Source organism: Apis dorsata, unplaced genomic scaffold, assembly GCF_000469605.1.
Source record: "Apis dorsata unplaced genomic scaffold, Apis dorsata 1.3 scaffold_400, whole genome shotgun sequence".
In the NCBI taxonomy this organism is placed as follows: Eukaryota; Metazoa; Arthropoda; class Insecta; order Hymenoptera; family Apidae; genus Apis; species Apis dorsata.
Window position 1 is genome coordinate 103,137 of NW_006263658.1, and position 17,193 is coordinate 120,329.

Genomic DNA, 17,193 nt, shown 5'->3' on the forward strand with positions numbered 1-17,193 from the left:
AGATGATTCATATAATTGAGATGAATCGTTTTTTTGTTAAAAGAAAAAAATAAAAAATAAAAAAATAAAAATAATACAAATAATTCAATCAATTTATGAAAAAAATAAATAATTTTCCAATTTTTCTAAAGTAAAATTATATTTTAACTGCAATTATCCAAGTCATCTTTCAAGCGAATCAATAAAAAAAAGTAGTAATAATAAAATATATTAAAATAATTTTTAATATATTTGAATTTTTCAAAATATTAAAAATATATATTTTTATAACTATTATATATTTTTTTCATTATTTTTTGTTTTTTATATTTTGTTATGAAAATAGCGAAAATAAATTTGAAAAAGTTAATTTTTATTAATTATAATTCACAATATTTTACTTTTTTAAAAAAAACAATATATTTTATTATGAAATATTTATATTTTGATTATCTACCTATTCTAATATTGAATATGAATAATATAAAAAAATATAACATTAGCATTATAGCATCAATTTACTAGAAAAGAATTCTATTACAAAATGACTGTTAATCTTTTTCTCCAAGTATGTAGACATATATACACAAGTATTACAAATAGGTACTATATATATATACGTATTACATTTTGTATAAATATAAGTATGTTAATAATAAGTCAATGTTATAGTACTAATTCTAATGCTATAATATTCTTTTGAAAGTTAGATATTAATAAAATTTATTATGTAATATATATTATAAACAACAAAAAATATTTAAAATAATATAATAATAAATTTCAATAAATTTTATAGATTCTTTCTAGACTTCTAAATTAATAGGTTATATCAATATGTATATATCATAGTATAAATATCGATAATTTTCGAAAAAAATATTTTCTATGATATATCTTAATCTTTAAGAAAAATGGAACGGAATTCTTTTCAGATATTTCTATAATTTTCTTATGATCAATCATATATATTTTATAGAATTATAAAAGAAAAACACGAATAAAAAAATCAATATTAATTTTTCAATCATTTCGTATTTTTTAACGTCTTTTGTAGCGATAAAACGCGCATGCGTCAAGTATTTTAAATTTGTATATAAAATTATACATCAGGTCTAATAACCATAAAAAAAATAATTGATGATCAAATTGATAATCAAAACAAATAAAGCATAATTAAAATCTTAAATAAAATAAAATAGAAATTATTAATATATTTAAAGTATAAAATTTTTTTTTTTTTTTTTGTATATTTCATACAGATATTACCTTTTTTCTAATTAGATACACAAAAGATCTATTACGCAATTTCAAAAATAAATTATGATTAACGAAAATACAAAAAAGATATATTTAATTTGCTTTTTTTTTTATTCACAATAAACACAAAAATATAAAAAAATTTTCTTTTTTTACTAAACTAAATGCACATTGAAATCGCGCGAAATTACTCATTACATATAGCCACGTTTTCAAGATTGCATTTAATAAACTACCTAAATATGAGATGACTGCATAAATTTGACATGCGATCTAGGTTGCGAACTGTGCTCCACCTACATTTATATTCTCGTAAACATCGATTACCTAATAATCTGGATTCTTTTATATTAATGATTATAAATTATTTATTTATAATATTAAATATGAAATAAAAAGATAAATGATAATACATAATGTCAAAAACATGAACAAAGAAATTTAAAAAAAATGTTATAAAATTTATTTATATATATATATATATATATAAAATCTATTATAGTATATAATCTATGATATAATTTGCAAATAGCAAAAAAACATTTTAGGAACGTCATCAATATAAACGAAAAAAATAAGATAAGAATAAAAATAATGTAATTTTTTCTCGGAAAATGCAAAATAAAATGTAAAAAAATAAATATAGAAGAAAATATCTTACCTAATAGTATACGGAAATAAATATCTAACAGTCAAATATAAACCCTCATAACCTTATCGGACGAAGATAACCTGAACTGGACTGATAAATGAAACGTGATGTACAAGCAAAATACTCAAAAAATAAAGAAAATTAATAAATAATAAATATAAATTCTACAAAAATATTAAAAAAAAATACATTTGATTATTGCCAAAAGTTTATTATCATTCTAACCTAGTATGCTTACATATTTTTACTATTCGACTGTGGATAAAATTAAATATCAAAATAAATATATTTTAATCTAAACTAAATTATCAAGAAAATAAACTAGTATTGCTAAGCTCGATTACCAAACCAAGAATAATATACAAGAAATCTATGAAAGAATTAATTAAAAACGTGTTTCAATACATAAAAATAAATTCCAACAATAATAGATTTTTTTTTCTATTTTTCTTAATATGTAGGTCATTGTATTTATTAATTATAAAAAATTGATTTGTATAAAAAAGAAATAAAAAATACAATTCTTTTTTATCTTTCAATAAAATTCTGTATATATTCACAATACCGGATACCACCATCTTTATATCCCATTTCTTATTCGGTGACATGCGATTGAAATAGTTTATTGATATAATCTATTAATCTCAATCTGATTTCTCAAAGTCTTCATAATATGTTTCCTTACATTGTTTGTAATTTCTTTAGTTTTTCCGAGATATCTATCATTTATCAAGAACTTTTAGTATCTCAAGATTTAGAATATAACTCTCGCGGGCTAAATCTTTCAAAAACAAAACGCACTTCGCTTTAAGATTTGAAACATTGCAATGATAAACACGAAAGTATCCTATGAAAAATAATTCAAAACAGAGGTTATAAAAGAACACGCGGTACACGAATAGCAATACTTATAGTATATAGTTTTTGCACTAGAGTTTACACTGAATATATTACAGAGTTGGGTATAGATGGAAGCAGCGTATTAAAACGGGTTATCGACGACGAAGATACTTCGACAATCGAGAAAAACAGGCTCTAATACGAGAAAATAGCATCGCGTAACGTACCGTAAACTTGCGTGTAGAACACTTGCTTTAGCTAGATACATTTCTACGAAGAAGGAAAGTCATGGAGGATGCACGGATCGATGACTGGCTGGGAAACGGTCCCGGACAGAATGGCAAAATTCGCTGGTAATATCGCGCACTGTCACCGAATAAAATGGACTATTTGTAACCTCGTTTGACTATGCGATAATTGTCCCGTGCCCTTGTTTATCATAACGGGAACGCATTTTTTTTTTGTTGCCGGACAAAAAAGATAGCGGGACGATATGTCATGATCAAGAAAAATGTTTTCTGAAAATTATTTTACAATTTCGAAAAATGACCTCGAGATTATGCAAGAATCACGATTACGGATAATAGTCAAAGTGTATACATTTGATATTACGTAGATAGAATAGCAATTCACAAATGGAATGTTCTATGATAAATATCTAAAAACGATAGTTGTGATTAGCAACGTTTATTTCCGATAATAGATCAATGACTAGACTGAGAACATGCGACCACGAGATGCATTCGAAGGTTTCGAAAGCATGCATAACGTTAGACATACACGACATTCGTGTGTTTCTCAATAAATTTCATCGATAAGAAACACTCACTGCCAATGCTGAGAGTTCTCCATCGTGTTTTTCGCTTAGAACCCTTCTTGCCCATTTCTTGCGAAGACCGAGCTGGTCCTCCTCCCTTCTGTCTCTCGTCTCCCCAGCGATCTCGGCCAACCTTCTAGAACGACAGCTCCACCAAAACCATGTTGATCATGATTGATCTTTCCACTACCTTCGCGGTAGCATTTTATGAACTGTCCACCGAACAGTGTATCCCGCGTTACTAGTCTTTTTGAGAAAAAAAGCTTTGGAACGAAACGAACCAACAAACGAGGCCTGCTCGTAGCAGAAGACAACTCTAATACGTAATCCGCGCCGCACGAATAGCGACCGCATACTGCTGTCCCCACCTCACCCCTCCCTGTTGGTCCCCACCCTTCTCGCACTGATCCCCTACCACTGCTTGTGTCATATTCGATATATCGCGCTATATGTTCAATTTCTAATCATATTTAATACGATTTGAAAAGACTTTTTGATAAGAAATATATACACATGATATTTCTAAACTAAATTATAATACAGGAGTATATAGATATTGAATGTCATACAAATTTTCAGCAGTAAAACTAATTAAAAGTTTAAACTTTAAGGCTAAAACTTTTTGAATAGGAGCCAATTGTCACATGCGCAATAGTTTAATGATTCTGTGTCACGATTGGATGTTGCCATAGTAACCAGAGTAAGCTTTTACCCGCCATTTTATCCGGCTTCAGACATATTAAGGTATGATCTTTTTTGTATCATGGAAATACTTTTAAAATTTTTTTTTAAATTCTATTCATTTTAATAATAGTACTTAATATTTCCGAGAAAATTATTTTATAAATTTATTATTTCTTATTTAAATATAAAAAAAATAAATATATTTCTTCATTTTTTATTTTTATAGGTTAAGCAAATTTATTCATAAAACGAATAATCATGATGAAAATATTATCATTGCATGAATTCGATGTTCCTTCCTCCGATGAATTGGCTACTGTTGCACTTATAGAAGATGTTTTACATTATTGTGAATATGAAAACCTAACAGATGAATTGCAACCCTTTTTTAAATATGTACGAGAATATCCCGAGATTTCTATTACTCCTGATATTCTTGCTACACGTGAAACGGCACATACTATTTGTGCTGATGATTTATTTTTGCCAGTTCATGATAGCATTTTTAAAAAACTTGCTAGCATATGCAGAGAAAAAGGATTTATTGAAGCTGTCTGTTTGGCTGCATCTGCAGAACCACAGGAAGTGACACCAATTTTGCATTGGATAGCTACAAGGTATCAATAATAATTAATATTTAAGATTTTTTATTTCATTTTTATTTAAAATATTTCTTAATTTAAAATTTAGACTTAAATGGATGTTAGATATAATGGATAAAGGAATATATCAAAAAGAAATTTTGCCAACTTCTGGATCTGGATCAATTGCTGATATTGTTCATACAAGGGATTGGGAAACATCTCTTGTAAGATTGTATTGATATAAATGATTTGATATTTTTATAATATATATTAAAGTTTTTGTGATAATCTTTAGATTAGATGTCTCTCTTGGCATCCACATTGTACACGACTGGCAGTAGTCACAAGAGATGACCGTATACGTATTTTTTCTCAAGGAATATCAATGGTACCAATTTTAAAACATAGTGCTCAAAAATCTGTTTGCTGTATAAGTTGGAGGCCACTTGCTGGTAAAGAATTGGCCGTGGCATGTCATGTAGGAGTCTTGGTTTGGACAATAGAATTAGGAGCAGCTAGTAATTTTCTTAGTCAAGCAGTATTATTAAAACAAAGAAATCATGCCCCTGTAACAAGTGTTGCATGGCATCCACAGGGTGATCTATTAGTATCTTGTTCTCCTGTGGATACGCGTATGTTTATCTGGGATACTTCTAAAAAAGAAGGTGTTCCGTTGAAACGAATTGGTGGCGATGGATTATGTTTTGTACATTGGTCATCTTGTGGTTTTAGATTATTTTCTGCTACATGTAAAAATATATTTAGGTATAATATTTTCAATATTTGTATTTTTATATAAATTTTATTTTATATATTAATGATTATATGTAGAGTATGGAATACGGGAGCAACAACATCGTGGCATGCAGATAAATGGACAGTGCCTAATGATCGTGTAGCAGTTGCATGTTTTGGTCCAAATTTAACTTTATTATTTGCGTCAAATGAAGATCCTGGTACAATATTTTCTCTACCTCTGCAAGAAAATATTTTTGACGTCAAAAAGCCTTCTTTTGACGATGCAAAAATGGCAGTACCTCTGATAGATTTAACAAAAGTTAATTTTTCACTGGATGATGATTGTGTTACTGTTGGCGGGAGGATAACTGCAATGGAATGGGATCCTACAGGAAAATATCTTGCTATTCTTTTCCAGGTATATTTTTTTATTTTATTAAACCTAACTTAACTTAATCTTAAAACTTTATCTTAAATTGTATACTTTAATAATAGATTTTTTTTAATTATTTAGGATAGTCCATATATTGCATTAGTTAAAACAAAATTAGGACATCTATCGCGTCTAATTGAGATTAAACCAAGTTGTCTTATTAAAGGATATCCGGGAGAAGTTCCAAATTGTATGAACTTCTATCAGAAATATAAAAATGAATCAGACAATATAGTTTGTTTAACAATTGCATGGAATAGTGGTCGTATTCAACATTTTCCAATAATTGAGAAGGAAAGTGTTCGTACTGTAAATATATGTACTACACCTTTATCACATTCATTTTCGATGAGACACGACATGTACAATTTCAATTTAACCGTTACTTATTGATAACGTTTCTTGTTAAACAAAACTATAAAAATTTTAATTATTTAATTATTAATTTTTTTCAAATTTTTTATTTGTTAATAGGATTTAATATAAAGGTTTAATTTATTTTATTACATCGTTATAAAAAAATAAGAAATGTTCATTTATATATGATATGACGTTCTTAACTACCACATAACATTTCGACAAAAATTATATAATACTTCATAATCGATTCATCAGCACTTCGTCTAGAAGAAAAAACATCATTGAGACCTGTGTTAAACTCTAATGTGTTAGCTTCCTAACGTATGGAATATACAACACGAAGATTCTCGGGTTCGGTACCTAATTATACAAAGTCACATGCAGAGCGCACGTCTTTCTATTTTTATATCGCTTGACCGAATGCTGAACATCGACACGTATGTACGTATGTGATGCGTCCCGCACTATTTCCAATACGCTCTCCATCCACTTTTACCACTACCAACTCCAAACACAAATTAACCGTTCCATCGTTTTAGAAATCCTGTCGTCCTAAATATACATTTTTCAAATCCAGTTTATCAATTTTGCTCTGTCACTTTATTCATGATTTATGAAATGTTATATGATATATTGAAAAAATATACTTAAAATTTTTAATATAATTGTTGCATTTCATTTAAAATTGATCAGACAGTCAAGATCATTGAGAAATATTCAAACAATATTTATTATATTAGCAATATATATCTAATACCATATATTTAATATTTACAATTCGTTATTGTTTCGTTTTTTTACTATACTATTCGATGATTTATTTTAGAAATAAATTTCAGCATTATAAAAAAAATCTTTTTAAAAATCATAAAAGATTAAGATATTTTTATCTAACTTAAAAATTGAATATTAAAAAATAAAATTTTAAGATTTTTAGATAAATAATTGAATTTTAAATCAAGCTCATTTCTAATTTCATTTCTAATTACAAAAAGTAATTTCCTATAAGTGACATGCCTAATCAATTATCAGTATTAGATAAACTGGTTTTAAAAATTCGAGTTTATTCATATAGAGAATCTAGAAGAGGGGATTAACCGCTTTGAATCCCCACCGATTAAAAATTCGTTAAAACACCTTTTTTTTTCTCTCCCTTCTTCATTCTCTCTCTGTTATTGCATCCGTATGGGGTGTACGATCGAAATCCTTTTTCCAGTATATTTATTTTAATGGCAGTCGTACACATGCGGTGACTATGGTACGAACAGAGTTGACAGGTGCCTGGACAAAAAAGCGTGGTCGAGAGCGAGCATAGTATGTATAATGTAAGCATAGAGGGCTGGCAGGCCACATGTGCCACTCTATCACTTATCTACCCGTAATATGACGTATAACTCGACCATAAGATGCAACTGTGAACGCATGTGTATATATGTATGCGTGAATGCACAGTCAAGATACGTGTATATATATAGGGATGAGTAGGAGGATGAACGGACACGTTTCTGTATGTATGTGCTTGGAAGAAAGCATCCGAAGATCGTGATGTCACGAGAACTGCTTTGGAATCATAACAATGCGTTTTGGACAATATTGATGAATTGCAAATGGTCTTTTTTTTCTTTTTATTCTTTCTTGCGTTATCTAAAATATTGTTCTAATAGTTTATCTTGAATTATTATTGTAGATGACATTGGTGATAGTAACAATAATGCTTATGAAATTATACATAAATGAAACTTGGTATATTTAATAAGTGAACTATTAAAGTAAAAATTACAATTAATTGAATAAATTAATTTTTTGGTTGTTTACGTTAATATTTGTCAATGATTTAAGGATATGTAAAGGTAATAATTGTTATTAAATAATTATTTAAATATTTTTTTAGTTATATCAATTATAAAGAATTTTTTATATATTGGTTCTTAAAATAGTCTGATAGAAAAAAAAATTGAGTGATATTAAAAATAAATAAAATAAATAATAATAAATAAAATAAAAATATGGAAAAATTAGAAAATGTCATAAATCAAGTTTTGATACTTAAAATTAATTGGCATCAAAAAAAAAATAATTATAACGTCAATATATTATATATTATAAAATTATTAAAAATAGATATTTCTTATTTTTCTCTATTTTGAATGTAATTTTATAAATTTATTTGTATATATTATATATAGTATTTTTTCTAATTTTATATTTACATATTACTAATAAAATATTTATTTAAAATCATTTTTAAATTGAGCATTTAATTTAATAATATTTAATAATTGTTTTCAAATTCTTCTTTATTTTCAATATAATAACAATTTAAAATTACCTAAATGATTTCAGAACTTCATATAATCTTCAAGCCTCATATATTCAGCATCCTTAAATCAAGAATATCACATTTATATCAAGAATTTAAAAATATCCTAGTATATTCAAAACATGAATTATATTCCCAATCAAGCATATTTATGTGAAAATTCATGATGCAATTGAGGAAGAGGGAAACAAAGAAATCGGTAAAATAATAGTAGACTGTAATAAAAAGAAGGAGTGAACGACTTATCCTCATATGTGCGCGCAAAGCTGTTGTTAATAAGTGACGCGTGTGCGGCAGCTGGTTTTACGTTTTTTGCCTTGCACCCGATTCTCGGGGTTCGAGCGACGAAAGATCGACCTAAGCACCCCCTTCTCTGCTATTTTCCCTGTTTCTGTCTCTTGCCTGAGTTCTGTCTGTTGCCTGAGTACTCGATTTGGAATATTTCTTAACAGATTTTTATAGAGACACGCGACATGCAACAGAATCAATTAAGAATAAATGAATATTTTTTAATGTTAATAATCGATTAGAAATAAATTTTAAAATTATAATTACTTTGAAAAATATTCGATCATGAAAAATCAAAATTTGTGTATTTATAAATTGGTTAACTCATTTTAAATTGGAATTATTACAACATTTTAAATTTATTTAATTATTATTTAAATTACTTTTTACAAAATTGTTAACATTTTGCAATTGAAGATGAAAATTGTGAAAATCTTATCAATTTTCTCTATTGAATTTCTTTCATTAAATCGCAATTCTTACTTTTTTATTTTCAAATTACAATCAATCCATCAAGTTTTATTATCAACAATGGCATAAATATACATCATACATCACTATCTTAATTTATTCGAGATCTTCCAAATCACTATCAGTAAATTCATTCGATCTTTTTTCTTTCACAAGCCAATACCATTTGATCTTTTTTAGAGATCAAATGGATCGAACCCTATCGATCAAAAGGCAAATACGTAAACAACAAATGACGTAATATCGAAGCAGTTCATCAGCCCTGAAGACAATTCATCGGACATAATCGTTCCAAGAATCTAGGAATGGATAAAAAAAACTCTCATAGAAGATGAATTCGAATGGGCAGCCAAGAAAAAGAGAGACGACAGACGCGCATGCAGATGTTTCGCGCCACCCTGAAACCGATGAGGCTGAGGCAAGTGCACAGAGATGCACACAAGTGTCGGAGGATCTTCTCCTCCTTCTTCTCCTCCTCCTCTTCTTTTCTGTTCCGTGTACCTCGAGGGGAACGAAGCACAGCCACGCGAGTGGGCGGCGCGTACCCTTCTCGAAAGCTTCTTCCCTTGCTGTTTAAACAGGGGTAGAGGGGATTTTCTGTATCGTTTGGAAGAACATTACGATGTCTTGTCTTAGTTGATAGTCGTCGAGAAGACGCGGGAACGAATGTATGCGATCGAGATATATCTAGGGTCAGTTCTGAGCAACGTGTCTAGCCATTTATTCGGCCACCCTGCATCCACTTCGTTTTTCCTCGCGCGATCTTGATCGCGCAAGTACACGTGACGCGTGGACCTTGATAAGTGATAAGCTTATCATATTGAAAGAGTTATTGAGAATCTGTCGAAGAGAAGAGATTTTCTGCGACTCAGTGCTTGTGGAGTTTATTTGGGCAGCTTAAAAATTGAATTTTGTAAGTGGACAGTGAAGAATCAGTTAGGTGGATGTTGATGTTGCTGCAATATGGTGATTTTATCAGTCAGTTGGTGATTTATATTGATGAATTTTGTCGATATTGATGATCAATTGTAAAAGAATCAGTAACAAGTAAAAATATTACAAATAGAATATAAAACGAAAAATATATATCGTGACAAGCATTGTTAATCAATTGTGATTATAATTATAATAGTGAAATCTCAAAGTTGAATAATTGAAATTAATTCTAATAAAAAAGTTGAAAACAATAAAAAATCGATTATATCATAAATTTCGTGATCGTGAATTGAAAATATATTTTATTAATCTGTAAACACACATTTCATTCATAAATTCAATGATATAGCCCAGGATTCTGGAATTCCAGAAATTCTTTCAATACTATTTTACTCACGTGCTGTTCCCGATTATTCGAGCTATTATCGCTTCATATCATGCATGACGAATTGCAACATCTCGAATCATGTTTTTGACGTCTCCGTAACTTTCCATTCAATCTTCTCGCCAACTTACCGTACACAAATTTTGCAAATTTATTTAAATAATTTCTCTATCGTTAAAAATCATTTTCTTACTACATTAATATCATTCACGAATTTACAGATTGCACCAAGATGCATCTTGAAGATTATCACGTGAGTAGAAACGAGGAGGACGTGCAACGAACAATTTCCAAAAATATCAAACAAGAAGACTTCAACACTTTACACTTAGCACCTATCACCTCCATAAACACAAATAATCAACAACCCTGTTGGATCACTTCTCACGCAGAGAACATTTCATCTCCTATTCTACCTAATAATTCCAGTCCTAAAGAATATACAGATTGGGATCAGCTCACGACCGTTTTCCAATATCCCTGTCAGCCATATTCATCTACAGACAGATCACCAGAAAGTACCAGTAACGAAGCCACTACACCAACGTGGAATAACATCATTCATAATGAAATATCAGACTGTTCCAATGGACAAAAACTACCCTCGGTTAGTTCTGCATTTTCTTTCTCAAGAACCTTCTGCAACACCGTTTATCCAGAATATCAAGGTTATCAAGATTATCAGGAATACCAGGATGACGTATCAGTGTCTTTACCGCTTATTCTTCACAATCAAACTGAAGATCAAGGACTCAGTGGATCCATGCAAGCAATTACAGATGAATTTGATCTTAGTTTAATTAGGGGTGATCCTACATCACTCTTGTGTACCAATGTAGAGTCTCCTTCTTCACCCTCATCTATGTATTTAGAAGAACTTCAAGATCCATTTTCTAATTTGAATGGATCTTGTTACGCGGTTGGACATTTGGTTTCTGGACAACAGGCCTCGGTTTCCACGATGAATTTTGTTAATGATACTGGATTGAATGATGGATTTGGAAATCAAATTGTTTTGCCTAGAAACGAAGGCTTATTATTGACTGATAGGAGAGTGCCAGTGTCCAAGACCTCCCAAGATATGGAGAAACGAAACAAATCTTTCGGTGAGTTTGATTTGAATTTTTCAATTAACATATTGTTCATTGACCATTAGTGTATTTATATTAATTGTGAATTAATAATAAATTGTATTCAAGTTTTTCATATAATTATGAAGATATTGAATATTCATTTTCTACAATTATTTTTTTAATCTCTGTATCAAATTTTTTATTCCTCTTTCATTAAACTTCTTTTGCATTAATCATTGTTTTAAACTTAGCTATCAAAAAAGTTATATTATTTATAAAATGATCTAATATATCATCTGAAAAATTATTTTTTTCGCACCTGGTGTACTCGAAAAGTAACCGAAAGGACTTGTTTTAAGAATATCATAAATAAACATAGACTAGTCGAGAAATGGCTCTTGACTACCATCCTTAAGTATAGCAAGTAGTTTCAAGTAGTTTTCCTTAACGAGTCTCGAGATTTACAGCTTGTTTACACACTGGTGACATGTTGTTTCATTTTTAGACAGTTCAACAACCGACGAAAATTTGACGTCGACGTATCAATGTCGATGGATAGATTGCGGTTGCGCTTTTGCCGAACAAGAAGGACTAGTTCGTCATATTGAGAGAAGGCACGTAGAATCTTCGTCATCGAATTCTCATGGACATGGGAGACGAGTCCAAAGGGATAGGGACAAGGATAAAGATAAAGAAGGAGAAACTTACACGGGTTCCGGAAGTGGACAGGATGAATTTGCTTGTTTATGGCAAGGATGTCCTCGTGCTCGACCTTTTAATGCGAGATACAAGCTGTTGATTCATATGAGGGTTCATAGTGGAGAAAAACCGAATAAATGTCCGGTATGTAAGTTTATTAATTTTAAGACTTTTAAAATATGTTTCTTATGGAATACAAGATTTAATGCTTTTATTATAAATAAATTTTGAAGGTAGATTGATTCAATTTAATTAGAATAGAATGTACGTATAAAAATATCATATATTAGATAAAAATGAAATATGGTTTTTCATGATAAATATTTTGGAGTTAGATTGAAAAATCATAAATGAATATACAAAAAGATTTTTATATAAGAAATTTCACAAATAAATTTTTTAAATTGCAAGTCATCTGATTGTTTGATTAAATATAAAATTATAAAATTGATAAACTATATCAAACTTGTGAAATTATTATTATAATTAATAAATTATTGTGCAAAGGAATGCACATATTATCTTTGAAAATATATATTTTGAAATATTTTTATTCATAAATTTTATCAATCAATAATTAACAATAATTTTTATATTTCATGTGTATATTTTTTAACAATATTCTATTTAATAATCAACAAAGTATTTCAAAATATTTATACTAATTTCCTCATCTATATTTAAAATTCTTAAATTCTTGAATAAGCTTTACTAAAGAATAATTAAAAAAATAATTAATTAAAATAAACATCTTTTTTATGATTCATTTAATCTTCTTAAATAATTGCATTATTTAAGTAGTCTTAAATCAAATTTAGTCGGACATGATTGAATTATTGAATTATATTTGAATTTATTTTATATTTTAATTTATTATTGAATATAATTGAATTATATTAACCATTAAATAAAATTAATAGTTGATTAAAATTGCCAAAAATTATTAATTTTTTAATTTTTATAGTTCACTGGGTGCAAGAAGGCATTTTCACGATTAGAAAATCTAAAAATTCATCAAAGATCTCATACGGGAGAAAGACCATATGCTTGTCAGCATCGTGGTTGTTCCAAAGCATTTAGTAATAGTAGTGATCGTGCGAAACATCAGAGAACTCATTATGATACGGTAAGTTTATTATTATTTTATCTAATTGTAAGTATATGAATTAATAAATCTATTTCACTTTTGATATTGAATAGCAAGAGAAAATTTTATTAATAAAAATTTAGATAACAAATAATATTGATTCAAAGAGATTAATATGATGTACTTTTTAATATATGTTTTATTGAATCAGCGATATACATAATTTCAAAACATTTATTACATATTTTGATTTGAATTGTTTATATATTAATGTTTTACAATAAATATCGACAGTAATTTAATATTTCTTTGTTACAAGAATTACAATTGAGAAATATTTTATCATGAAACATACAAAATGTGAAATTTATTTTCATTTGTACTTGTTATGAATAGGTAAAGGAACATTACGTTTCTAAATTACAATTAATTATTTACTAAGAATTTTAAATAATAATTCTTTGATATTTGTATGATGAAAATTATTTTGTATACTGTTAGTTCATTTCTTAAAATAATCAAAATTTTGGTTATTATGATTTTTGTATAATTTAAATATTTATTGAAATTTAAATATATTTCTTTGTAATTGATATTGCATAAAATGTATTACGGAATATTACTCGATCATAAAAAAAAGTAATTTAAAGAAAACTGCTTATCGCTAATGTTGAAATTTTGTAGAGTGAGAGGTCAGTGAATATAAACCATACAACGTATATTGAAATCGTTTAAAAAGCTCGTATTTTCAAATGTAAAATTTTGTTGTTATATAATACAACAATATAAATAACAATCTTGTTGTTAATAAATATTGGAATATTCAAAATCTCATTTGAAAATTTTTATAATTTAAAAATTCTTATTAATCATTTTAAGCAAAGAACAATGTTTATAACACGTACTTATAAATATTCGTTTGAATTTTCAGAAACCATATGCGTGTCAAGTAACCGGATGTGGAAAAAGGTATACAGATCCGTCCAGTTTGAGAAAACATGTGAAGAATCATTCAGAGCCACCGATTTCATTGTCTAATCCTTCGTTAACGCCAGATAGTAAAAATTCTGGTAATATAATTAGTAATAATAACTTACGGCACGATTCAATTACGAGTTCAAAGCAGCAACAGCAACAGATCGGCTATACAGAAGAATCGAATTATCGAACGTATAAGACTTCGGAGTCTTATGCGGACGAGGACGTGGATCTGTTCCAGACGAATCTGTGTCAGGTCGATAGGATTTCCATGAACCTTGACAGCAATCAAGAATATATTCCTATCGATTCTGTGAAACGCTTTCTCATCGACGACGTCAATGGATCGCACGTGGATGGTACAGGTAAGGAAAAGATCTATAATTAACAAAGATTTAGATCATTCATACATATTCTTCATTAAAAGAAAAATGAGAAAATTGATAAAAAGTAAGAGATATTTTATATTAAAAATATTTAATACTTTTGTTTTAAAAAGCTTTTTCTTTTCTCTTATCTTTTTCTTTTCTTTACTTGATAAATTTTTTAACACTTGGAATGAAGTAACTAAAAAATTCTAAAAATATGCAATAAAGCAATTATTAACATATTTAATATATCTCTAAAATCATAAGCTTCATTAATTTCCTTAAATAAATAGAAGAATTATTTTCAATTTTCTATTCTAATTTAGGACTATAAATATATCAAATTTTAACAAAATTTAGATTAATACTTGTATTAATATTCGTATTAATACTTATGTTATATAAAAAAAACACATATCTTATTTACTATTCAAAGAAAAAAAAATGAAAAATAATCAATTATACGAAATAGTAGAAAATGAGAAAAATAAAATGTTTGAGATCATGAATGAAACATAATGTCATATATACGTACACGAGAATTTATATAAATAAATTCTGGAAATGAAATGAAGAAACGTATTTATCAGAAAATTTAAATCATTTTAATATCATTCCTTGTATATTTTATGATCGAAGGATGATCAAATGAACAAAGAAAATTTTTCGTACAGGAAATTTTAATTGTATCCAAAGCGCATCGATAAAAATTCGAAGAACGCGTAGTAAAGCCAGCACGAGGCAAACATTTCGACAAAAAAGTCGGCCTATCGTTGTTCGCCGACCCGTACGAATCTTTATTGTACTGGTACCGCGCGTGCTATCTTTTTCTGTCACGGTGAATGGTAACGATGCCGATGACAGTGCGCGTTTCGCTCCACCATGCTTAATCTCAGAGGAGGTTCAAACGCTTTACGCGTTTACCCCACACCGAGTCTTAAAATAATATTCCAGAGTTTTTTGGTCTGGAGCACACGCACGTACGCACGCGCCAAAACAGACGATGCCACTGTCACGTGCGACACACGCGTGCCCTTTTAAATTCCAGCCCTCTCGAAGCTGCGATTTCTATCAAATAATATAACTAGAAAGATAAGATCAATTTCAATATTTTGTATTCGCGAATCCAAATTAATGGAAATACTTAAGTTTCATTTCGTCGAATTTGGTTGTATCATTCATTAAAGATGAGATCATCAGATTGAATCAGATTGAAAATATGTTCAAATTTGATTAAAAAATACCGAATATCTGAATATTTTATAATATTATTATAATTCTAATATTTTCTAATTGTCTCTAAGCAATAATGGAAAGAAAGAACTAATACTTTTCAATACTTTTAAATAATCTAATAAATGCTTTTAAACATTCTTTATAAGTATTATATGGATAAATAAAAAAAAAAATTATTTTTAATAGATTCAATATATATGAAAATAGTTGTTGGCCGAAAGTTCTTGCATCAGAAATTATATGTGACAATGAATGAATTAGGCACAAGAAATTAGCTATCTCCTTTTATCTACGTTATCTTCTCTATTTCATCTCTTTACTAAATATATATATTTGCATACAAGAACTCATATAAAATAACTTTTTCAGAATTTTCATAATTTATATCTTGATTCAACTTAAAGTAATTTTTTTTTATACAAGTATTCAAATTTCTAATCAAATAATCTGCAATATATTATTTAATCTCATTCTGTATATGATTATTTCAAAGATCCACTTTTTATTTTTAAATTGTTCAAAATTTATTTTCAATTGACGACGAATTTAATTAATTTAGAAATCATATCTTTTAAATCTTTAGTTTTATAAAAAAAAATATTAGCGCACTAGTAATCATCGATATTTATTTTTTTTTTACAGGATACCAGGTCGAGGATGAAGTTCCTGACTTTCAAGAGCTTGGTTCAGATATTGAACAGCAGTTTTTCGAATTAAGTAATCTGGATGATGCGGTTTTCATCGATGGCTAAGGAAAATGTTTAGAAGAAAGAGATTCGAGATGTCTTCATGGTGAATGCCAATATTTCCAAAGACTTTTTCCATTTTTTTTTGTACTCGATTTTTATACGCTGATTCGATTACTTGATAGATATATTTTTGTACATAGACAATTGTATATATTATAATTAAATATATGATTTTGATTATTATCAATTTTCATATTCCTTTGGATCGTATGATTTCATGTGAATTAAAAAGAAATCTGATTTCTCATTTTATTTT

At 28.1% G+C, this 17,193-nt stretch overlaps 3 protein-coding genes and 1 long non-coding RNA gene across 11 annotated transcripts in view; 3 read left to right on the forward strand and 1 right to left on the reverse strand.

Moving 5' to 3' along the window:
• The window catches only part of LOC102671545, a 54,934-nt gene extending 51,020 nt beyond the window's left edge, over positions 1 to 3,914 (reverse strand). For both annotated transcript variants that reach the window (XM_006619263.2, XM_006619262.2), the window contains exon 1: positions 3,561 to 3,914. In XM_006619263.2, coding sequence (XP_006619326.1) covers positions 3,561 to 3,615 — 55 coding nt within the window. In that variant the 5' untranslated portion in view covers positions 3,616 to 3,914. The remainder of the gene's footprint in view (positions 1 to 3,560) is intronic.
• Positions 3,915 to 4,151: 237 nt separating this feature from the next.
• Positions 4,152 to 6,530, forward strand: LOC102674041 (aladin-like). The gene is made up of 6 exons (XM_006619282.2): positions 4,152 to 4,292; positions 4,459 to 4,849; positions 4,923 to 5,040; positions 5,112 to 5,581; positions 5,648 to 5,972; positions 6,069 to 6,530. Exons 2-6 carry the CDS (start codon positions 4,491 to 4,493, stop codon positions 6,378 to 6,380), a joined length of 1,584 nt encoding a protein of 527 aa, XP_006619345.1. The 5' UTR covers positions 4,152 to 4,292; positions 4,459 to 4,490; the 3' UTR covers positions 6,381 to 6,530.
• A 708-nt stretch (positions 6,531 to 7,238) lies between these two features.
• LOC116186060 lies at positions 7,239 to 9,155 on the forward strand. Its single transcript, XR_004150985.1, has 3 exons — positions 7,239 to 7,957; positions 8,035 to 8,197; positions 8,691 to 9,155. It is a non-coding gene; the product is annotated as an uncharacterized LOC116186060 (long non-coding RNA).
• A 453-nt stretch (positions 9,156 to 9,608) lies between these two features.
• Positions 9,609 to 17,120, forward strand: LOC102673381. 7 transcript variants are annotated; one of them, XM_031512215.1, is made up of 6 exons: positions 9,609 to 10,404; positions 10,969 to 11,853; positions 12,326 to 12,663; positions 13,484 to 13,645; positions 14,538 to 14,949; positions 16,831 to 17,120. In XM_031512215.1, the coding sequence occupies exons 1-6, from the start codon at positions 10,371 to 10,373 to the stop codon at positions 16,938 to 16,940; spliced, it is 1,941 nt and encodes a 646-aa protein (XP_031368075.1). In that variant the 5' UTR covers positions 9,609 to 10,370; the 3' UTR covers positions 16,941 to 17,120. The 7 variants fall into 7 exon arrangements, with proteins under 7 accessions (XP_031368075.1, XP_031368076.1, XP_031368077.1 ...); XM_031512216.1 differs by having other exon boundaries at positions 9,609 to 10,392; XM_031512217.1 differs by having other exon boundaries at positions 9,609 to 10,339.
• Positions 17,121 to 17,193: the final 73 nt, after the last annotated feature.